The 25,245-nt window shown below is 39.4% G+C and overlaps 1 protein-coding gene across 4 annotated transcripts in view; it reads right to left on the bottom strand.

Moving 5' to 3' along the window:
• ZEB2 (zinc finger E-box binding homeobox 2) overlaps positions 1-25,245 on the bottom strand; it is a 139,873-nt gene that overhangs the window by 5,682 nt on the left and 108,946 nt on the right. For all 4 annotated transcript variants that reach the window (XM_055146874.1, XM_055146893.1, XM_055146888.1 and 1 more), the window contains exons 5-9: positions 15,402-15,590; positions 14,490-14,704; positions 11,774-11,882; positions 8,882-10,851; positions 7,292-7,472 (exon numbers count right to left, since the gene is read on the bottom strand). In XM_055146874.1, coding sequence (XP_055002849.1) covers positions 7,292-7,472; positions 8,882-10,851; positions 11,774-11,882; positions 14,490-14,704; positions 15,402-15,590 — 2,664 coding nt within the window. The remainder of the gene's footprint in view (positions 1-7,291; positions 7,473-8,881; positions 10,852-11,773; positions 11,883-14,489; positions 14,705-15,401; positions 15,591-25,245) is intronic.

The raw sequence follows: 25,245 nt of genomic DNA, 5'->3' as shown, positions 1-25,245 counted from the left end.
CGGCGGGACTGCGTGCGTGTGTGTGTTGTGTGTGTGTGTGTGTGTGTGTGTGTGTGTGTGTGTGTGTGATGCGTCTGGACGCAGGCAGCCGGCGGCGGGAGTGCGCAAGTGCGTGTGCACGATTTTGTGTGGGTGTGTGCGCGTGTGTGTGTGTGTGTGTGTGTGTGTGTGTGTGTGTGTGTGTGTGTGTGATGTGTCTGGACCGGGCAGACAGCCGCGGGAATGCAGTGCATGTGTGTGTGTGTGTGTGTGTGTGTGTGTGTGTGTGTGTGTGTGTGAAATGTGTCTGGACCGACGCAGACAGCGGTGGGAGTGCATGTGTGTGTGTGTGTGTGTGTGTGTGTGTGTGTGTGTGTGTGTGTGTGTATAGGGCTTCTCGCCCGAATGGAGCCTTGAGTAATCTTATTGACCCCTTGTTGGGGGTGCTTGTGTTTGAAACGCTTTCTTACAAATCTGACACTGGTGGGGTCTTTTTCCTGCGAGAAAGAACAAGATCACAGGTGGGTTAGTGTCTGTGCGTGAAGTCCCTCTTTCCAGGAGTTCTGCAAATGTGTCTGGACCAAGGCAGACAGTGTGTGTGTCTGTGTGTGTGTGTGTGTGTCTGTGTGTATGGGTGGAGGGGGGTCCTGCTGCTGCTCCATTCAAAGATCGACACACCTCCATCGAATGGAAGATGTATTTTCGGCTCTCCTTTTGGGGACTGTCCTACTGCTGCAGCAATACTACTGATAAACAAGCACTGTAGCACTGTAGCACTGTCGCCCTGTTGTTCATCGATTTGCTCAAGTGGGCACCAGTAACATCTCCATTGTGAGACTTGTTACTGTTTTTGGCATATCGAATATGCCATGGGGAGCTTGCCAGGCTCTGCATTGATAAACAAAAAGAAACTAAATTGCTACTGGAGGAAAAAATGCTAAGAAGGGAAGTTTTTCAATGCTACTGGCCACACTAAAAACTGAAGGGGGGGGGGGAATGTCCTGCTTGAGGCACACATTTTGAGTTGCTCAGCACATAGTTTTATTGGGTAATTCTTTTCCTTCCATTCTTTAAATGAATGACTAGTATAAAAGTGATCAAGATGGCATCATTGCTAGCCTTGGCATGGCAAACTCTGCTGGTTGCATCACAAATGGCTGTGTTGAAAATGGGCTTTCCTCTGGAACAGGAGCAAACTCCCATTAGAGGCAGCGGCCGAAATAGAGGAATGATGATATTGAGAATGTCTTATCAGCCATATGATACTAAGAATAAAAATTAGAGAAGAAATCACTGGGCATTAGAGAGCAGAAAGATGGACGTCAGGGAGGCTGAACTAATTCCAAATAGTGTTTTCCCGCTCAAGTTTTCCATGAGATGTCAGCCACTTGTTGAGTGTTAAAATACTCTTTCAGCTAGAGAATGCTATATTTCCTTTGGCATTCCAGGCAGTTTCTAACCAGTGTTTGGAACTTGAAACTAGTGCCAAGCCTAAACACATCTGGTTGATTCCAGGCCACAAATAGCACTGGAATGCCTTCAACACCTTCCATAGCTGCCATACTTAAAAGTCTATTTCCAAAATAGAAATGTAAAAAAAAAAAAACAACACCAAGAAAACACCCAACACTATCAGACTGATGCTCCAGAGATAAAGTCAGGAAAGTGTTATGTCCAGCACTATTATCACAATGTACAGGACGCTCTGGGCTTCCACTTCCTAACACGAACCTATACTTTAAGCAGATGAAATTCTGTGATGAGCATTAGTTAGATTCAACCCTATCTTCATTGAGGAAGTGGCATGTTATAAACTTAGGAATACGCTTCAGGCATTCAGTTGCATTGTGACATAGAAACTCAAGGAGCAATCAAAGGTCTTAAGCAGTGTTAGTGGTGGCCTCCAACGCATGTTACTATTTAGAAAATAGTGAAGACAGCCATTTGCTATGTCATTAATGATCTTTATCTTATTGGAATGTCCAATATAAATTTAGTGGTGTCTTAAGGCACAGTATTAGAGTAGGAAGTTATTTGCCTGTGAAAAGAAATTGGAAATATGTCATTCATCATATTTGGAATATCTTCAGTGCTCGAGGGCCACCAGAGCCCTGTTTAGCAGTGTGTGTTGGGCAGTCAGGGGGCATGCAGTACTGGGGATCTAACCACGGCCCTTGCACATGCAGGGCATATGCTCTACACCCCTGGCCCCAGAAATCAGAAGACTATTGGTGACTACTTACTGCATTTGAAATAGGAATGGATGAGTAATTTACTTCAAGGCAGCTGATAGTCTGAACAAGTATAATTCAAACCATGCAAGAATCAAACATTAACTTTTGAGAAAGATGTTTTGAATGAGGTAAGCTGGATTAGCAGCGAAGAGAATTTCAGCAGAGTGACAAGAGTTTGGAAAGATAGCATGTCCTTTTCCACTTGACAAGACCACCAGGGTGGGAAGCAAAAGATATCTGGGGGAAGACAGGATTTTTGCCTTCCAGTCACTGTGTTTGAATTTGGTCTCAGATGTATGTAATTTGACTTAAAGAAAAGGATGCTATCAGAAATAAGGATAAGGCATGGCTGTCAGTGGAAATTCATCCGCATTGGCAGGATGATGCAGTGTTAAGTATAGGAAATGGCCAGGACAGAAGAGTTGGTGCAGAGGTTAGGGTGCTTGCCTTGCATGCGGCCAACCCTGACTTGATCCTGGTGCAGCATATGGTCCCCTCAGCACTGCCAGGAATGATCCTTGAGCACAAAGATAGGCACAAATGCTGAGCACAGCCAGGTGGGTCCCCCACCCCAAAACCAAAAAATAAATATGGGAGATGGGTTCTACAGTCTGCTTGCCTGGGTTCAAATCTATCTTTTTGTGGCTTGCTGTGCACTTACAGGCATGTCAGTCTCTCTGAGGATCAGGGTCCTTGTTGGTAGAAGGGAGCTCTAACTTGTGGGCTGGGCATAAGAACTAAAGGAGGCAACACAGGCATAATGTTTAGTACAAGGATCGCATGCGGTAAGCACTCAATGTTAGGTAACTTTATTTATATTCATTAATACTTGATCAATGATTTCCAGAGTTGTAAGCAAGATGAAGGTACCAGGAACAGAGTATATCAGAAAAATGAATATGAATGGAGAAAAGAGAAACTGCTGATGAAAAACTCTACCTGGGTTAGTTGCTGAAGCATTGCGCATGGGTAGAACTTTCCTACAAACATTTTATGGATATGAATGTCTAATCAATTCACGAGGACAAAAAGGCCAACCCATTAGGTCAGTCACTTCATGAACCAACTTTATGAATAATTTTGAAAGAGTATCATATTTGACCTGGCACTCTCAGTCCTACAGGAACAAAGTGCAGTGGCATTTGTAGGGACAGCAAGCACTGCTCAAGACAAATTGCAGTGCCTGTTAGGAGTGCTTGAAGAATGTCTACTGGATAGCAGTCAATGACTCAGTATTCAATGATTTTCAGGAATGTCATTCCATAATAATACTACTAATACTATAATTCTGCAGGGTGAACTGACAAACTGCAAGAATAAAATGTTCAGCTATTATGCAAAGGACAGAATTTGGGAATGGAGCTAGGGAGGAGCTTTGATGCACTTAATATCCTACTAACCTCCAAAGTTTCATGGATAAGCATTTAACACAGTCACTTTAAATAGAAACTGACTTGAACATTGATCTCTTTTCAAATTGTTTGATTGATTTACAAGATTCAAATCAAGGTATCTTAGAATTAGATTTCCACATGAATAAGATTCAGAAAAAACATCCAAATTGACATTGAGTGGGTCAAAACACTTTGGGGTACTTTTATTCTTCACTCTTGAGTACCATGATTGACAGCTAGAATGCTCACTGAAATTAATAACTAGAAGGTTTTTGATATAAAAATATTATCATATAAGTCAGGAAGATCTGACTGGTACCTTATTTAAAATTTTGACTTTACTCAAAAGCAGAAACACTTTTAGTGCTTTTAAAACTAAAATGGTTCAAAAGCACCCACTATAATGTCTCAAGAAAAGATTTCAATAAATGCTTGATTTAGATTTTAGTGAGATATAAGTCAATCCTTAACAGTTCCTGAGAGGAATTTAAGAATTTTAAAATTTTATAGTCCTTATTTTTAACAATTAACATTTATATACTATTGAAATTAACATTTCTGTATTTTTTTGTTATTCTGTTTTCTCCTCCCAGGAGGAAAAAGCAAATGTCACTGGTAAGAAAAACTGAAAACTACATATTATATCTTTGGTATCTGTCCAGGGCATTAGTTCAACAGGTCAAGATAAATGAATACAAAATATTGAGAAGAAGCAAGTCATAATTTCCTTCTGAATGCAAATGAGTCTATATTTTTTTAAATTTATTTTTAATTAGAGAGTCTATATTTTGAAATGTGACAAATGCAACAAATATATTTTATCCATGACACTTTCATGTTCACCCAAATTAAATGAAAACTCAACTTTATTTTCTCACTTTTGAATCATTCAACCTACAGATTGTTCTCATTTATAGTTTTCACATTATGATACTCCAAAATATTGCTTATGCTGAATATAAACAAATAAAAGGCTTGATAGGTCTATTTTGGAAAGGAAAATGGATGACACTGTACCCATATTATGGCAATTTAGGAAGAACTTCATTCTGATGGAACCTAATACATTGGCAGTAGTAATGTTATGAGATATTTGGTCAAGAGACCAAAAAGTTAGCACACTCAGAACACGAAAAACTGGGAAGCCAACAGGAGGATAATTAATCACATGTTCAGAGAAACCACTGAGTGGTTAGCATCTTGTTGCTAGGCAATGTTTCTAGGTAGCATATTTTCTCACATCTTAAAGCACCAGAACATTTTATTCTTCTTTTTTAAATATAGTATGTTTAAAAAAATTTGTTATGCATATTGTGTTTGTTAACTTTTGGGTCTCAACTATCTAGTTTACGGACTACCTAAATTACAAGAAAGCTATTTGGCTAGGTTAAAGATATATATTATATGTAATAAATATAATAACCCTCATTCAATAAAAGTTTTACACTTTTATTTGCATATGGTCCCATAACAAAACCAAATGGGGCAGGGGGAACATAAGCCTTCATTATTATAACTGAGGAATGAAATACAAAATTTATTGGTGGTTGATTAAAATGTTAAATTTTAGGTATGAAACTATATAAATACTTTATGTACTACAGAAGGCACATACTGATATACATTATTAAAAAAATGCAGGAGGAGGCTGGGAGATAGTACAGTGAATGATACTTCACTATGCTGGTTTGATTCCCAACATCACATGATCCCCCAAGCATCACCTGGTGCAACAGCAAGGCCCCAGAGTACCTGTTGACGGTCCTGGGTTCCCCTAGAACTACTGTGTTGACCACAACCTCCCTGGCACTACAAGGCCAGGAGCAGCACTCTATCTGCAAAACTTTGCGCTGAACCTGGTCGTATTGGCCAGAATCATAGGTCAGGTCCCAGGTTCTCCAGAACACTGCCAGGAATGATCCATCCAAAAAAGACTTGTAGGACAATTTTGATTCAAACAGTGAAGAGAGGGCCAGAAAGATAGCACCGCAGGGCAGGTCGTGTGCTTGCCTCGCATGTGGTGGACACATATTTGGTCCCTGGCACCAAATATGGTTCCCTCAGCACTTCTAGGAATGATCCCTGAATACAGAGCCAGGAGTACATCAGAAGCACTGCTAAGTTTGGCCTCTCCTGAAAAAAACATTAACTAGATCTCACAAATCTTGAAGCTTACTACTTAAAGTAGAATGCCCCAAGAGTAGCAGAAAGTAGCAATTAATATTGGTTGAAGGAAAAGAAATGTGAATTGGTTGGAGTAAGAGCAACCATCAGCTTTGTTGTCTTTTGAAATACTCCCAACACTTAATGTTCTAGAACTCAACAAATTTTCCCCTCACTGTGAGACAGACTCTGGTCATGTGGGCTACTCCCGCACATTTCCTCTGAGGAGCAGGAAGATGAGGAATACAAGAGTGCTCCCCACAGATAATTTTTACTCATTGAAAAGGATGTAGTCAAAGTCCAATGAGAGTGTTCACATTCCCCTTTCTTTTCTCTTTCTCTATCTATATTGAAAAGTTTGACCAGATATCCCAGTTTAAGAGGCAGAAGTTCTTGGTGCGGGAGCAATAGCACAGTAGGTAGGGCATTTGCCTTGCACGTGGCCGACCCGGGTTCCATCCCCAGCATCCTATATAGTCCCCTGAGCACCGCCAGGAGTAATTCCTGAGTGCAGAGGCAGGAGAAACCCCTGAGCACACTGGGTGTGACCCAAAAAGAAAAAAAAAGTGGAAGTTCTTGTCACTGTCTCCTGCCAATATTTGTGATCCTACATGCTCACGCTTTCTCATCTAGGAGCAGTGCAGTGTGACAAATGTCTGGTGAAGACAAGTTGGAGATGGGTCGGGCATGGGGATGTGACTGAGTCACCTTGTGGTTAGGACGGGCAGGAAAAAGGCAGGAGGGAACACAGGGGAAGCTCTACCAGAGAGTTGCAAATCAGATCTTGGATTGTAGGAATTAATGTCACTTCATACTATGGTACTTATAATTATTTTTTCTCATAGGTAAGAATAGACCTCTGATTTGTCAACTCTGTGTAGCTCTTTCTAATTGGTAAGACATAAATTGTAAATAAATTTAATTTAGCAACTTTTATTTTTGTCTTCCAAATATAAATAGCTGCAGAAACTCATTTGTTCTGTTATTTGAATTACATGTTCTCTTTCCCAATACTAATACTTCTGGTTCACTCCAGATATGTCCGATTTATGAAAAAAAAATAAAGCCAGGAGAATCACCACAAATTATGGCTTATTTGACAGCTAGATGATTTAATTCCTATTCGATTGATCCATTTTTAAAATCATTAAGTTACAGATATAGATCTATAGATAGATAATATAAGTTCTTCACAACTTGAGAATTTGAAGATATTTTTAGCCATGGCTTGTGCCATGCTATCTCATTACCCTGGCCTTTTAAACATACCTTTGACATGACTTGCAAATTAGTTTACAGATTAATATGAAAGCTATGGCGACAAGCACACCCATAAACACATGAACGATCCAATAAACAGGCAACAAAAAAGGCCTAGTGAGCTAGGCAAAAGCATTATTTCTTCCTTGTTGAAGGTATCAGCATATGCTACATCTTATGTTGCACAAGTGTACTCATTAAATATTATGAAATGTACAGCAGGCCGGGAAGCTCTAACTAGCTAGTCAAAGTCGCTCATACCTGTGTGTTCATATTTATGTCGCAGAAGGGAACTGCTTTTCTGGAATGTCTTGTCACATAAGTCACATGCATACATGCCACTCTCTGTCTTCTTGATCTTCTTCCGAGACAGACAGGAGTCGGAGTCTGTCATGTCATCTAGTCCTGACATGTAGTCCTGTGCTCCATCAAGCAATTCTCCCTGTGATACAATCACACAGTTCAACACAGTCTCTTCTCACGCTTACACCAAACAACTGCACATAGATTGACATTTGGAGAGCAGCAGAAATACTTGCTAGTAACCAGTTTACTTTTAAAAAAATTACTGTTTTCCAAGAACCAAATAAGAAGTCTCACTTCTTAACAAAGTAATAGACCATTTCTGCTCTGGGCAACAGAGTGTGTTTTTCAAGGACAGAAAATGGCCAACTGTGGAGAAACAAGTTTTTTGAGAAACAAGTTTTTCTCAACTCCTGGAGTTTCTTTATAGTAGGAAATATCCACCAGTGAAAAATTAATCACCCGGATTTGTGTGTTTTCCAGTGTGCTTAACTTTAGAAATGATCTGTAGCTGTAGAACCCCTATTTTAATTGAATTTTATATTTAGGTACAAAATGTTATTATTATGCAATCTATTTAAATGTATGTCTACCAACTAAAGGCCTCCAGCTATATTTTTATATTTAATTTTCTAATTTGAAATAGGGAATATTAATAACACTTTTTATCAATGTTCTATCTATGTTAAAACAGCCTTCAGCATTGAGCAATAATGAATGTGGATCAGTAAATTATTAAATTTCTTGATATTTATTTTGTCTTGATCCAAAGGAGTGCAAACCTGCATGCTAACATACATTTCCATTTAGTAGCCCAGAGTTCAGTTTTCTTAGACTACGTTTGCACTAATTAATATTAGAGGAGATTAAATAGGCTTAAATACATTTACAAAGAGGGCAGATGTACTGTAAATTGGAAGACTGGAACAGCTGTTACGGAGGTGCACTGCTACTTAGGCCCCTATTTTGCAAACAGAGATTAAACTCCATGAGGTTAAAGACTACCTGCTTTTTATATTTGAAAAAAATCACAAATTAGTCACTACTTTGAAAATCATGAAGGTTTTCTGAAATGTGCAAATGCCCAATCAAAAATAATAAACTACTCTTCCACATAAATTGTTCTCTATAAAACCAAGCACAGTTCAAATTTTAAATATGTTATGGCCATTGTGAACTCCCGTAAAACTATGTAAAGGCTATCCATGCTAACTTTTAGTATCTATGTAAGTGCTATTAGATATTTTAATGAATGTGTCATTCTAAAAGCATGACAGGGATCAGTCTAAATAGTAAACATAAAGATTACTTTATGTACTCGATGCCTTGTCTTTTAAAGGCAAACATAGTTACCTGGTACAGTATTTCACTGTTTCCCTAATTATTGGTCTAGCCCATTCTGTTTTAGGCAGAAGTTAAGTCAAACTTCTGTTGAGAGCATAGCACTTGACTTCTTTGCACTAAGATTTTTTTTTCCCTTTCAGGCATGCACAGAAACAATCAGATTTTCATTCCCTCTCTTCAAAGCAAGCAGATATGTCTCATTACCTGGAATCCTTGTTTCCGCTGGTATTTTCTTCTTTGTTGCATGTCAGCAAAAGTGGCAGCTCCAGTTGGGTAGGTATAGGCCATATGTGGTAGGAAGCTCATCTGATCCAGTCCCGGGTATGGCCGAAGACCAGGGATGCTGGTCTGGACCGGTGGCATGAAGGTAGCAGGGGGAAATGCGCTTTGTGGAGGAAGAGTGGTATATAACGGCTTGGCACTAAATGGGTTCATGCCGAACACTGGATTAGTGCTCTTGTTGTCCAGATTGTTTGAATTTGAAAACTCCTTCTTGATAAAAGTCAAGTTTAGAGGCTCATCTAAGGTTTCAGACGATGAAGAAACACTGTTGTGGTCTAAATTGATGCTGCTCGTTTTTGTTTTGTTCTTGGTGGCAATAATACTTTTGGGTTCTTTCATTTGTTTTGGTAACGACAAGTCCAAAGGCTCAGCCTGGAGCTCCTCGGAAGAGAAGCTGTTTGGAGTGTAAGAACTACTGTGGGAGTTTTTAGAAGACGTGGAAGAAAGGTTTAAGGGAGAAGGAGTGTTACTCCTTGAGTGGTCCAATTTTTCAACGGCTTTGATATTGGGGAAATGAGAAGGTTTGGTTAGCCTGAGAGGAGGATCACAATTCGTCACGCTGTTGTGGAGTTCTGCGATAGAGGGTGATGTTATGGAGTCCATGGGTTTTATGGGCGACCTGGGCAATAAAGAGTCTTTCGTGGGAGGGTTACTGTTGGGAGCTAACGGCTTGGAGTTCCTTTCCAGTGATGGTGACCTGGAATTCGAATACTGGTAGACCTTTCGTTGCTCAAACCATTCCTTCACAAATTCCTGAGGAAGGCCCACAGCAATGGAAATTTTCAGCAGTTCATCAGAGTTGGGCTCCATATTCATAGCATAATATGCTTTAAGTACAGACATGTGGTCCTTGTATGGGTTGATGGGGCTTGTCATTCCTTTCTCAGAAAGTACAGATGACAAGAGGAGGGCTTTATTATCAACAAAAACCCCAGCTTTGTTGGGGACTATGTTTTCATGAGGTTGCAGGACTGCCTTGATCTCTTCATTCATCTTACAAAGGTAACGTTCATGCTGATGCAAGGGAATGGGGCCTGGGAAACTTTCTTTACAGAACTGACATGAGAATGGAGTGGCTATGTTGTGGTTCTCAATCATTTTATCATCGGTAACCAAATCTATTAGAGTACGTAGCTTCTCTTTCTTTATATTACTGATCTGTCTCCTCGAGTCAGTAGTCAAGCTCTGGAGGCAAGCTTTGGCTTCATTGACTTTTTCTAATGTATAGTCAATAATACTTTTAGTGGCACCATTATGACTCACTACCGGAAGACCTACTGGTGGAATATTAGGAGAAGTTACTCCTTGTTCCTCAGGTTGAGAACATGGATCCTTCATGTGATAACCTTTCAACTTGGAAATTTCTTCAGCCTTGCAGTCCATTTTTTGCCTGGAAACCGTGTTGTCCACAATCTGTAGAACCTTCTGTACCTCGCTTAAGTTACTATTCATTGTGGGGAATCCAAGCAAAGGGGCTTCCATACCTACACCTAAGTGCTGCATTGGACTCTGAGCAGATGGATGAACTCCTAAGGGGCTGGTGGCTCCAAGGGCACCATTCATAAAGGGGCTAGTGCCACTAAACCCGTGTGTGGCCATAAGAACTTTATAATCATTGAAGTCTAGTGGTTCTGTTTTGATTTTAAGTAAGCCTGTCTGTTCAGACATACTGAGTGGTTTTCCATTCTCCAATTTGTTTCTTAACTGGGTAATGGCTGAATTAGTAGGAGAAGAAGAAACGGAGTTAGGGGAAGAACCCGTCTTGATGTTGTTTCTCATTCGGCCATTTACTGAGATTAAACCAATGCATTTCTTGCTGCTGATGTGTGAACTGTAGGAACCAGAGTGGGAGAATCGTTTCTTGCAGTTTGGGCACTCGTATGGTTTTTCACCTAAAATGATAATTAAAATTAACATTACTTTTCTTTAATTGGGTGACATTCGCAATTGTCTATCAAAACAAGAATTTGTGAACCGAATGAATGAAACATAATGGGGCACCTCTACATCCTAGGTGCTTAGATTAGAGTTATGTGGCCATAACTGTTTCTGGACTTTATCTACCCTGAGAGGACATAATTCAAGATGTTAACAGTGAAAGGTGAGGGCTATCTATGCCTTTCTTCAGCCAAGACCCCAAATCTTGTCTTGCCATCGGCAGCCTCCTATTTAAACAGTGTCAGATTAATGTGTGGTCAATAGCACAATAAAGATGTCACTATATTTAAAAGGAAGTGTATCCGTGGCTTTAATCAACTCTGTGGAGATTCCATTGATTCTACCAATCCAACTAGTTCTTTGAATAGCTTCCAATTTGGTAATAAAATCTTGGCACAGCTATCAAAATAGTTATAAAGAAAAAAATCTCAGGGTAGGATGTTGTCCTGTAATCTACAGCTCTCAGAATTCTAGGCACACTTATCACATGAAAGCTCCTATCCAAAACTTTTCAAGTTTTTCTTTCATGGTTGCGTATCAAGAATACACATTCCCCAGAATTTGCTCGCTGAGTTTCTTCAGGTCAAAATATCAAATATGTAGAAGGGTTTTTGAAAAGCTGAAAAGGCACCTTTAGATTTGTACTAAATCAAGGCATTTGCAATTTTTCACGAGCGCAAGCTTCCCTCTTCTATGATAGTGCTGTTGGTGATATCATTCATTTCAAGAAGACACAGCAGGCACACATCTTGTTTATGAAATAAATGGGTAGCCCCCCAAAAGCTACAAATTGGATTGTGTAAAATTTAAACATGCATTAAAAATTCCCCTAATGAAACGAAATGCAAATGTGAGCACAGCACCTCTGCTACTCACCGCTGTGAATTCGCAGGTGTTCCTTCAGATGGTGTTTATATTTGAAGGCTTTGCCGCACTCCGTGCATTTGAACTTGCGATTACCTGCTCCTTGGGTCAGCATTTGGTGCTAGAAAGGAGAAAAAGAGTAAGACTGACATGAGTTTTGTGCAGGAGGTACGAAGAAAATTTGTTATAAATATCTGTTAAATGCCTTGATTTTTTCAGACAGGCCAAAAGGTTTGAGTGCGTGTTTATTTATTTTCCCGGCCTTTCAGAGTTGCAATAAAAGTGATAATGTTGGCAATAAAATTAGAAGGAAAAAAAGTGCTTTCACATGCACACACAATGCTTGCTTCTGAATTATCTATGGAGTCTCTTTTCCAAAATATTTCTTTGAGCCTGTGGAGATGAGGCAGTATAATTACAAAGATGCTCGTGGTTCTCTATGCTTACTGCAAATTCTAAAATCTGAAGATGCTTTGCTGAAATGTAACTAATCTGTCAAGGGAAAAATTATATTATCTTGAAAATGTTAGCTAGTCTGGGGGTGGGCAGGGGGTGACCAGAGAAACCTCCTCACATAATGATGAGTCACACAAATTTACTCTATCAGAATAAAAATATATTTTATACTATAGCAGCACCAAATTTAAAGAAGCCAGTAAAACATAGCTGTAACACACAGAGTACCCTTGACTATGAATATTTTATTCCAAGACATTCATGTTCAAATATCCCATTCACTGCCCCGGCAGCCAGTGTAAGCTCGATTTTCCTGAGGTGTTGTGTAGCACATTTGATTCATTATCAGATGTAAGAGACAACATCTTGGATTATAGCTGCTTGAACAGTTTTATCTCAGGCTGGTAGGAAAGTGTTCAATGACTTTTCATTTTCCTTTATAGTAGTGGGCTAGGGAGTAGGGAACCAAAAAAAAAAAAGTTTGCTGAAAAGACACGTTAAAAGCAGCAAAGATGTAATCAAACACAGCTGACCTTTCTGAACAAGGGGGGTGGGAGGGAAGCATGTGACTTAGAAATCTGAAAAAGAAAAAAAAATACAGCCATCCACTCTGGATGCTCAAGGTAGGAGGTCAGCCTTTTTCTAGCAGCAACGACACAAAAGCCTTTTGCAAAAAGACAGCACAGAAACGGTATGACAACTGCTAGGGTGTGCTGAATCTTCCCACATTCCTAGTGAGACAGATGGTGTTACATGGGACACAGGGAGGTTTGTTCAAACAGCAGCAACCTTCAAAGATCAAGCGGAGCCCAGCCCGCGGAGCGCCATTGAGAGACCAGCGCTCATATGTTGCTGAGTTGCATAAACAAACAGCAACAGCTGCTTTGCCTCCCCCCACGGCCCTCAGAGGACTACTATAAACTTTAGTTGTGCCACTGTTAATATGATACAATCATTTTAATTTACTAATTGTAAATGCCATGAGCAAATGAGGGGACTTTTCAACACCAAAGCTACCATTCATAATGCGCCAACACAATCACACTTCTGCATGTGAAATTTAAAGCAGTTATGCTAGATAAATAACGAGGCACTGTTTTTTTTTTCCTAGAGTTTTCTGTGCATATAAGCCAGGGGAGATAAACTGTTACACAGGAGTAAATATGCGAGCCGAGTTTTTATAACTGAACTTGGAAGAACTGTCAGGTGACAAGATAGAAATGGAATGATTTACAGGAGCCATTCTCTTCAAAGTTAAGTGACATTCCACAATCTAGGATCATCACTGCTGCTAGGCGCTGTTGGTTTATTCTCATTTTTTTTATTCAACTGAAATAAAGCCTATACGAAGCTTAAGAATTTTATAGAATCTACTTTTACTAATTTTCAAAACCTCTAGTTTAGGAAAGCTTACACAGGAGGATTCCATATCTATAGGGCCAGTTATTGGGACTTAAGGTACACCAATTCTGTCACCACGTGAACACACCATAATATAAATCTGCAGTCATTTCTCCCAGGAGTATAGCGAGAGCAGTTTTGCTAAAACATTTAAGGGACACTGTGAATCAATCCCATTCAATCATTTTAAGGATTTATAAAGCTTTGCTTGCCTGTCCGTGATAGTTTTATTTTTACCATACGTAAGCCAAAAGACAAGAGCAATTTTAACAGTTAGCTACAAATACGCATGAGAAAAGGGGGTTGTTTTTACATTTTCATATTGGTCCAGGCTGCCACATTTGCATGTATGTATTATATGCATTTTAGATTTTCTTTAAAATGCTTAATTAGTTTTCATATACTAGTAGCAGCCTCTAAAAATACTCAGAGTATCGGAAGGTGTTTATATGACAAATGTAAAAAAATGCTCTGTTTTTTCCTATGCTTAGATGCTGTACAAAAAAATTTCTAAGTAAAACTAGGTGAAAAATGGAATTAAAATTGCTGAGATGTTTAATAATGTATAATTAAAATGCTACAATTTCATTCACTTTTTGTGGAACATAAAATGAAACTAAAGTCAAGTTAAAGTGCAAATAAAATTTCTAAATTAGAAATTAACACACTCATTCGATCGTGAACATAAGACTATTAAATCATATTAGAAGAGACCATCAAAAAATCATTTAGACCTCAATTAAAGCTATTACCATTAAAAGATCTGCATCTTCAAAATGCCATGAAAAATTAATAATGATTGCCAATCAAAGCAATATCGTTTCTCTAAGGGGTTATTATAGAAAGAAATCACTTAAAACCAACCCCCCACCTGATCTGTCCCTGGCTTGTGCGTCACCATATGTCGCTCGAGCTGGGTGCGGTAGGCAAACGTGTAGCTACAGAGAGGGCAGGAGAAGTTCTCTTCGTTCTTCTCGTGGCGGTACTTGATGTGCTCCTTCAGGGATGTCAAGCGCTTGTAGCCCCGGTCGCAGTAGGGGCAGGTGAGCAGTTGGGCGAAAGCATCTGGGGTTCCAGGTGGCAGGTCTGGAGCCAGGAGACGAGAGGGAGAGAAGCAGGCCAAAAGGTCAGTAAATCAATGGCAGCTAATGGGCTGAGTGCCCGGGCTGGTATGACAGGAATCACTGCAATCTGCTCCAGGAGAGTGCCACCATTGCCCTCGGTCGTCCTGCACCGGGTCCCCTTGCACACCCAGCGTTGCCTCTGCAAAACCAGCTCGCACACTGCTAGGAAATCAATTAATCACGGGAGCTTTGGGGGGGAATTTAAATGGCAGATAAATGAGAAAAATTCTCTTTAGGTGACGGGCGCTGGGGAGTGAACCTTTAGTCACCCATGACTCAGGCCGGAGCCGGTGGAGAGAATTTCTCAGGTGTCACTCGAGGGGGACAAAAGGCGAGGGTCACTATCCTCATCTCCCCGCCATCAATTCCCCCAAAGTGAAATCTTTCAGAAAGATCGAAATCAATTTGGGTATTTTTATCTCTTAGAAATAGGCTCTAATTGTTCTTGTTCTTTATTGGATGTACAAATGACACAAATTTGCTGACAAAAAAAAATTTCACAATACCCTAAAATTACAGTTCTAATCTTTGCTCATGAAATTCCATGCCTCTGCAGCTGTTCTTCGAATTTTAAGGTAAACACCCAGGCATGTAGTGCATTTGTAATTGTAACAGCTGCAGAGGTCAGTGCCGTGGCTAAAAATGAATTACAGCCTCACCATTCTCTTCTTGCCCATTGGCCTCTGGTGTGCCAAGGCGAGACAGCTCTTCGGGCGCTTCCGGGTAAATGATGGCTGTGTCACTGCGCTGAAGGTACTCCTCAATGCTGACTGCATGGCCATCGCGTTCCTCCAGTTTCCTTTTGGCAAAGTATTCTTCAAAGTCCGCTGTGCAATTTGCATTCTTAACTGAAATCATAAAAGAAGAAACGTTTTTTCAGGCCTTCCCAGGAGCTCAAGACCACTTACGTGATTATTAATAAGAGATGTTCACTTGCAAAAGGATTACAAACACCTGGTTTATGTGCAAGGAGCTTTGGAGATGACAGTTATTGACTGAATACTTATTCTCAAATATATGCATAAAAAGAGGACACATTGTTTGAAGTTCAATGTTCTTCTTCCTGGAATACTAGCCTGCATTATTCACCAAGAATGAGAGAAAATTTTAAACGCTATTTAAGGGAAAATTTTCTTAAAAATCAACAGCACTGTGTTTCTTTTACTCATGCATACGCATGAGAGAGAAATAGGTTAAAGCTACCTTATTAGTCTACAGAAAACTTCCCTCTTTTTCAGAAAAAGTATATTTAATTTTTGTTGTCCATTAGACTTAACGTTCTAAGCCACAGAGACATCCTGTTACTAAATATATGCTTTTAACCCTCCACTTTCTGAATATCACAGATGGCCAGGACTTGGCAGCCTGAGACAGATGTGAAAGGACAGATATTCCTAGAGAGATGACTCTGCCATGCCACTTGGTAAAAAAATAAAACAAGACAAAACATGGAAGATGGTAACTTTTGTTTCTCTATAATTTCAATATTTAAGCTTAGTTATTTTAAATCTACGGCAAATAAAATTAAACTTACAACAAATATATATTGGACAAAGTAATGGAAGGAACTAAGAACCAGAATATGTTGCTGTGTGAGTTTTATGTTTCACTTGTAAATTTTTAGCAACTTGGATCAAACTCTTTGTACATTTGAAACTTTTAGGTTTGCCCTTGAAATAAGTTGTGACTTAGATACCCTAAATAAGAATTACTTATGCAAAAGAAAGTTGGTTGTATGCATGTTACATTTTTATCTACATAAATAGGTGAGAAAAATGCTTAGCTATTACAATGAATGGAAAAGTCTTTCATAATTTGGGGGAGCAGTTAACCTTCATGCCACTATATTCTCCACCTTATCTTCTCAGTCACTGAAGCCATAAACGTATTTTTCATACTAATTCTCCTGCGCTATTTGTGGCAGGATGATGTTCAAACAAGCCAGTCCATTTGTATATTTGGCTTCAACTATTATGAACTTGTGGCTTATAGATGAAAAAGAACAGAAAGTGGAATATTCTTTTAATTCAACAAGTATTTACTGAATGCTTGGGATGTGATACATATCACACAGGTACAGTTTCATCTTTTAGGAAGCCGTGAAGATGATCAATATAAATGTTTTTATTCCAACAATGAATATAACAATACAAATTTGGCTAAGAGTTTTTTATAAGGTTTTCATGACAACCAGATTAATTTTAGCAGCATTTAAAATAGTCTACAAATCAGTCTTTACCACTACTTTCTAATTTATTTGGGGCCATTCAAACCCCTATTGTAGTAGTAGGAGCAATATAACAGTAAGATCTTATTTTATACAATAGATTGTTGGCTAAGAGTTTTAAGAGAAAGTTGTAGGGTGGTATGGCAGCAGTAAGGGGCGGGGGCTGATGGATTATAGATTAGACTTACAATCAGCCTGTGCATGAATGTGGTGACTAGAAGAAGAATAGAGCATTTTTTTGGGTTTTGTTTTGGGGTCACATCTGGCAGTGCACTCAGAGATCCCTCCCAGTGGGATTCCATATATGGGTACCATATATGGTGCCAAGGATTAAACTGGGATCAGCAGCGTGCAAGGCAAGCACCCTACCCATTGTACTACTGCTCTGGCACTGAAGCAAAGAACTAATTTTACACTCCCAAAAGACAGCAGTGAAGTACATAATGAGATAGCATGGTATAAGGATAGAAAGGCATGTAGAAACTAAACTATGTAGATTGTGGTAGCTGTGTTAAGAATTGGGGTTTTATTCTAAGAGACACCGGAAGCCATTAAAGGTTGTAAAGAAAAGAGGATGGTTAGATAAAATTATAGATAGGTGATTCTTGGAAACAAGTTAGGAGGTGCTTGTCACAGGCCAGAAAAAGGGTAAGGAATTGGGGATGGAGTCACCTAGAAATGGCTAGATTTGAGAGATACTTTAGTAAAATCATTACACTCGGGGAAATAGTATGCTCAGGAGTGAGAGGTAAACTACTCTTTAGATTCAGGCTCTTTAATTTCAATGGATGGCAGTGACACACACCAGAACAAGAAGCAAGGAAATTATACTGAGTCTTAAAAGCTTGTGCAAATACACTGAATCAAACAGAAATAAAGTTGGAACATTACAATTGTAGAAAATTAAATAAAGCACCAATTGTGATGTCACACATTTTGTGATGTCACACATATTTTGATGTCACACATTTCTCTTCTGCCAGTCTAATTTTTGTTAAGTTTAATCAGAGCATAAATCTGATTCTGAGAACTGCATTTCCTTCAAACGTAGTTTTGGAATGTGCAACAGAGGATCAATAGTATGAATCTTAAAATTTTGTTGTTAAAATCTTATGAACTCTTATGTCTTAAGTCACTGTCATCCCACTGCTCATCGATTTGTTCAAGCGGGCACCAGTAACGTCTCTCATATGTGTTAAGTATTTATTTAAAAGAACATGGACTTTATTAAGATTACCTTTTATGCATGAATATTCATGATGCCATTCATGCTTTCCAAAAGATATTTATTGGTTCTGATCGTCCTTTGATTTATGCCACTAAATCACAAGAGAGTATGAAGGAACCATCAACTTTTACAAAATATTGGTTCACTGTTTTGTATCATCAATATCATATCTAGCAAAAAATCACCTTTTATTATTAAAAACAAAAGTGGATCCAAAATAAACCTTTTTAGCTCCCTGCTTTGACCAAACCTGACTTATTTTTTTCAGTACTGTGGTAGTAGAATACAACGCTAATAGCTTCTATTAGTACCCAAACCATATGTCAGTGGTAAGGCAGGATTTATTTAAGTTTTTTGAGAACACAGTCCCATTTGACAATCCTTAGAGTAACCTAGTAAAATTGATGGATGTATATTTAACATCCTAATTTTATCTTGATATTTCAGCAACTATTTGAATTATCTGGCTATCTTTGCATGAATTTCCATTTGCATATGAATGTTTCCATCAGAAATGTAATCAAATGCAAATTCAATTGGATTTGCATTAATAGCTTTTTCGGCTTAAAAGGGAGGAAAATTTTGATTTTTCTGGATAGGCAAACTAAACTGCATCTAGATACACGACTGGCATTTGAAGAGGCAATTCACTTGCTAGATCAAATTTGGCCATACTAGATGTCTGTGTCAAGTGTGATGGGAACAAAAGGTATCAAATAATGTGCTTTCTTTCAAAGCCATCTTTGATCATTTTTGTTTCCTGAGTATCTGTTGCATATACTCCCTAGAAATTAGTAGGCTCTTAAGAATCACTCATGGATTGAGTGTGGGAAAAATGAAGTTCTTAACTCTAATCTTGGCATAAAAATCTTCTAGTGAAAGCAAGTATAAGCTAAGCAATTCATAGTAGAGTTAGGGACTTAGACCTACTCTAGTTAGGCAATTGTAGGTGTTCATAAATACATTCAAGTATTTACTACTCTCCAATGAGTAGTCAAAAGGATTTCTATGAAGAAAATAGCATTTAGTCAGCTAAAGCTCCGTTAAGATTTTTTATCATGTGGTATAGGTAGTGCTATTTAGTTATCTATCGCTTGTATCTAGATTCACTTAAAAGACCTGAAGTTTAATCTTCAATAAATGAGTATGACCATCATCTATATAATTTGATTTTAATCTGGGGTTACTACAGACAGTGGTAGCATACGTTTTTTTCTGACCAGAGCTAAAACATTCTCCTTGGACTGAAGAAGTTCCCTATATTCTTGACTGCCAAATATTCCAGTTCACAAGGGAGATGCCATGTTACTGAATGGTCCTGCTCTCTAGCTAGAGTGGACTAATGTGCACCTGAAGTGAACCCAGCTGAGTCTTCCAGTCTCTCTGCCAAACCACTGATTGGTCCAAAGGTTGCCAGTGGATCCCACTGAGCTCAGTAAATACCTTCACTATGATTTCAGAACTTTGATCCAAAGGGAGTATCATGGCCCTTTTCCTCTCAAGGGGCTACTGCTATATGCTATAGAAAAGAGGAATTTGTGTTTTCCATGCAGAATAAGATTTACAAATGCAAGAATAAAACAGACACATTGAAAGAAGCAGGCAACGCAGCAAGTTCCGCATTTCCAACCCCTCCTTACTCCCCGGAGCAAGCTGCACCTCCGTGCTTCCAGTGGCTTTTTCTGGAATTTTTGAGCTGAAAAATTCTCTTTTCTACTTGAGGCTGTGTAGTACTTTCATCTCTTAGATCCTAATTAATTTTCCGCCCCTCTCTGAGAGCCTGGCAAGCTACTAAGAGTATCCCGCCCACATGGCAAAGCCTGGCAAGTTACCCGTGGCATATCCGATATGCCAAACACAGTAATAACAAATCTCACAATGGAAACATTACTGGTGCCCATTCGAGCAAACTGATGAGCAACGGGATGACAGTGACAGTGACTATAGCATAAATGAGCTTTAATTTTGCTTAATCAGAATTATTGGGAGGTATGGACTTTTGATTTTTATTTAAGAGTTTACAATCTTAGCTTTTATAGGGATTTTGTAATACTGTATAGTGGACACAAGAATGGGGTTGGAACTTTTCAAGAAAGTTATAGAATCCCCCTTGCATATTTTTGTGAAAAATCAGTCTAACTTTCCATCCCTCCCCCTCCCATCCTGTAATGCTCTTTAGTCCTTGATCTTCCTGGAAGAATTGCCAAGAAGACACATTGACTGGGAATATTTGCACAGTATTTATGATCAAGCCATAGCAAGAATATCACAAGAATCCTCAAGTAATTTCTTTCTGTACCTTCTCCAGAGATTTTGCATTTAGTCCTAGAATTTACCCCAACACTTCATAAATATCTTAACCTTCCCTAAGGTCAGGTCAGCTTTCCTCTATCCGAAGAATAAAGTTTTTTCATTAATTCAAAATATTTCTTGTGACCATTTATGTTCTAGTAATATCTGGGTAAATTTCTAGGACCTTCCATAAATTATCTAACTTCCTGCAAATACTTGGCCTCCCTTATAAATGTTGCTTATAATACTTTCATGTTTACCTTTATGTACAGCTCAGATAGATGTACATCGAGAATGCTAAATGTCTATGTGAATCAAATTTTTTTTAAAAATATTGCCTATAAAATAAGTGATGTGAAGTTAGTAGAACTCTAAATGGAAGAGAGATATTGGTTTACACATCACTTGATATTATTTAGGAACCGACTTAAAGATTCTGGTTTTTGTTTGCTTTTGTTTTTGTTTTGGGGCAACATCTGATGGACCTCAGGGCTTACTTTAGCAGTGCCCAGGGGATCATTCTCAGAGCTGGGGATCGAACCAGGATCAGTCATACAAGACAAGCATCTTATCCCCTGCTCTAGCTCCTTGGCCCAAGATTTTTTTAAGTGAGCATTGGCTGGGGACATATCTGAAAGGACTGAGCAGGTGCTTTACATGTAGGAGGCCTAGGTTCAATCCCTAGAATCACTTGGCCTTCTGAGCATTGTTGGATGTGGACCAAAATGTAGCACTGTAGCACTGTCGTAGCACTGTCATCATACTCTTGGTAGCTTGCTGGGCTCTACGAGAGGGACAGAGGAATTGAAACCAGGAGGTCGGTAGCATGCAAGGCAAACACCCTACCCACTGTGCTATCGCTCCAGGACCAAAATGTAAAAAAAAAAAAACAAAAAAAACCCACAAAAATTGAATTTTACTTAGTGATTAAAATAAAAGGAGACTTTGAAACTCATTTCTTCTTTTCTGCTTCCTCCCAGCCCTTTCTTTTTTGTTTTATTTTTTTGGTGGGGAACCACACCAAGTAATGCTCAGGGGCACTTATGTTCTGGGGACCATGGAATATGAGAGACTGAACCTAGGGCTCTGGCATGCAAAGCAGATGCTCCTGCCCTTTAAGCTATCTCCCAGTCTGTGCTTCACTCTACTATTACCAACTTGTCATATATTTCCTTTATTTGTAATAAGCATGTGTTCATGGAGAAGACAGGTACTATATTATCACGGTCTAGTAACCAGAATGCTTTAAATTTTCATAAAAAATTGAAGAAATACATTTGAATATTATGCTAAGTCATTTTAATAAACATCAAAATGAATAAGTAATTCTTTTGGAAAAGAAAATATCTTGGAGGGTCTAGTAGAGCTGAAGCAAGTATATGTAAAAACACTGAGTAGAGTCATTCATCCATTTCTTTGTTTAATAACTGTTTATTGAATGCCTACTAGTGCCAGAACGTGTGTTTGGGGATGAGGACATAATGTTGACTGAAAAATTTCTCCCTCTTTTTGTGAGTCTCATAGTTAGAGACATACACAAAACCATTCTGATTCTGCAAGAGACAAACATAGAAACACATATATGTGTAAGGGGGCTGGTACATCTACATATGACAACTTTCTCTGAATAAGGTAGGAATTATGCATGTATACACAAATCTGCCTTTGACTCATTTCATCTATCAAGGTGAAGGGACGGAGAAGTCACAAAGCTAGTAAGTATTCCTCATCTTTGTGAAAAATAGTTTGTTAAGATTTCAGATTGTCAAGAAAACACAGTATATGCTCTTAAAATTTAGTCATTTGTATTGAATTTTTCAGCTTAAAAAAGCCCATATTTTGCATTTGCTAGGCTACTTTGCATGGCTACTTTGTTTAATGCCGACTAACGAATGACATATAAGCACACCGTTATTAAAAATGCACGTGCGCCTTTCTGCTGAAGACTCCTACAGCGCATGCTGGCACCAGATACCTAAACTCAACTGTGAGTGAAGGGGATGATCTTTCCCCACTACACGGTTACATGCACAGCCCAGCAGAGCCTCCGGCTGCTCCAGAAATGTGTCCTAAGCCAGAAAGGCATGTCAGGAGCGACAGTGTTTTCTTCTCTTCTTGGGAATCAGTACAGTGTCTCAGCCAGTCTCTTCACAGTATACTCGGACAGGGCTTCACTCCGGGGAACACACATTAAGCGCCCAATGAGCCTTTCCGTGAGCACGAGCACTAGGAGAGCGGCTGCAGAAGGGACCGTGGGCCACCAGGCTGTGGTCTTCTAGAGAATCACTATCTCCCTGAATGCAGGAAGCAGCTCTGTCAGGGATAGAGTCTCATGTTAAGGCGAAATTTTAAAGTATGGTATAGGGAAGATTAAGGTTTAGAAACGAAGAGACTTTAGGTAGTTTGGTTTGCTCTGTACTAGGAACAGGGTCTATGACATACAAACGTTTTTCAAGTTAGATATGTTTCCATCTTTCCCATGACTGTGTAACCTTATACTATGGGACTGGCATACTACTGCAGATATCTTAGGCTCTTTTATTATATTTGGGGAAGGTTTATGAAGTAAAACGGTAGTGCCCAGGAAGTCCGTGCCTTTCCCTAATTCTCTTGTGGAGACACCTCAGGATGGCCTAGAACAATGGTTTTGAAAATACACTTATGCCAGCGGTATAGTATCCCCTGGGGATTTGTTCCAAATGCCAATTCTTGGGATCCACCTCAGACCTACTGATTCAGCAACCTGTGCTTTAATAAGCCCTTGAGAGGACTCGGATGCATAGCCAGTTTGAGATCCACTAAACTGGAAATCTACGCAGCTGTCAGAACAAATGAAGTCATGAAATTTGCCTATAAGTGGATGGACATGGAGACTATCATGCTTAGTGAAATGAGTCAGAAGGAAAGGGACAGATATAGAATATTGCATTCATTTCTGATATATTAGAAAAATATATGTATATACACACATATACACATATATATGTAAATATATACATATATATATTTGAAGACTAATATCTACAGCCAGGGAAAACAGGAGCTAGGAGGACTGGTCAATGGTTGGAATCAACAAGTGTGTGTGGAGAAAAGGGTAGGTAAGATATAGAAGGAACAAGTATGACAATAATAGCTGGAAATTATCACTCCGGACAAGAATGGAGTGCTAAACGTAAGTAAAGGGATATACCTGATAAACTTTCAGTATCTATATTGAAAACCACAATGCCCAAAGGGGGGGGGGAGAGAGACAGAGAGACAGAGAAAGAGAGCAGAGACAGAGAGAGCAGAGACAGAGAGATAGAGGGAGGAAGGGCATGAGAGAGAGGGGAGAGGGAGAAATAGAGAGATAAGGGAAGTCCCTGCTACAGAGGCAGGGTGGAGATGAGGGTGGAGGGTGACGGGAGGGAACCTGGGGACACTGGTGCTGGGAAATGTACACTGGTAGAGGGATGGCTGTTGGAACACTGTATGACTGAAACCTAATCATGAACAGCTTTGTAAGGGTCTATCTCACAGTGATTCAGTTAAAAAAAATTAAAAAGAACCACTAACTTCAGAAACTCGATTCTCTGCCATAAGTTGGCTCAAGAAGGAATTCCTTCATTTGGTGTAAAGACACCACAGAATTGTTCTCGCATCAGAGAACCTTCAGGATGCTCGCTGGCCGACTCCCTCTGCACTTACTGAGTTCAGTCTGCGGTTCTCAATCACAAAGCTTCACCTTCCTGTAAGAGCTAATTTCCTGATCTCTGACAGAGACCCTGAGCTGACAGAGGTGTGGACCCTATTTTACTCAACAGTGGATCACTGACGCCTACTACAGTGCCTAACACACAGCTGATGCTCAGTGATTAGATAGGACCCCTCATCTTGGCTCACCTATTTTTCTATGTCTTCATCTCAACATTCCCATCTTGAAAATCAGCTCACAAATGCTTTCTGGAGTATGTGCAAAGCTCCAGAATTAAACTGTTTCGATGAATAAGTGGTCCCAATCTATCTGCTTCTTAAAATTGGCTGGCTGACTAGAGAATTTTGTCATTTCTTCTCATCTAAAAATTCAAAGTTACAGGGGCTGGAGCAATAGTACAGCGGGTAGGGTGTTTGCCTTGCACACGGCCAACCCGGGTTCGATTCCCAGGATCCCTTATGGTCCCCCAAGCACCACCAGGAGCAACTACTGAGTGCAGAGCGAGGAATAACCCCTGAGCATCACAGGGTGTGACTCCTCACTTCCCCCCCAAAAAAAATCAAAGTTACATTGTTTTGTGGAGTAGGAAGCTCCTTCCAAATTAGGAGAAAAAATGTTTTGGAGTGACTGGAAAAGATGGAAAACATCAGGAGGAAAACAATACCTATTAAATATTTGGTGAGTGAATGAATGAAAAACACAGTGGAGAAGCATGGGTATCATTCATTTCTTGTGGGAATGGTGGCTGTGGAGTGGAGATAGCTGCTTTTAATCACAAACAAAGTTAATACAACCACAACTTTCATTAGCCAGGAAGTGACAAACTCTTCTTGGTGTCCACTGATTATAGTTTGGAAATGACCCTAAAGAGCTTCTTCTGTTTTTCTCTCCTCAGAACTGATCTTTCTCCAATTTATTTTTTAAAACTTGTGTAAATTTTTGTAAATGAATTTAAAAATTTTTCATTTGTTGCCTTTGGATCACACCTGACTGTGCTTAGGACTTACTCTTCTCTGTGTTCTCAGGGATCACTCCTGGCATGGTTCAGGGGACCATATGTGG

Source organism: Sorex araneus, chromosome 1, assembly GCF_027595985.1.
Source record: "Sorex araneus isolate mSorAra2 chromosome 1, mSorAra2.pri, whole genome shotgun sequence".
Lineage (NCBI taxonomy): Eukaryota > Metazoa > Chordata > Mammalia > Eulipotyphla > Soricidae > Sorex > Sorex araneus.
The sequence above is the reverse complement of the archived record's forward strand: the minus strand, read 5'-3'. Positions and strand labels throughout refer to the sequence as shown.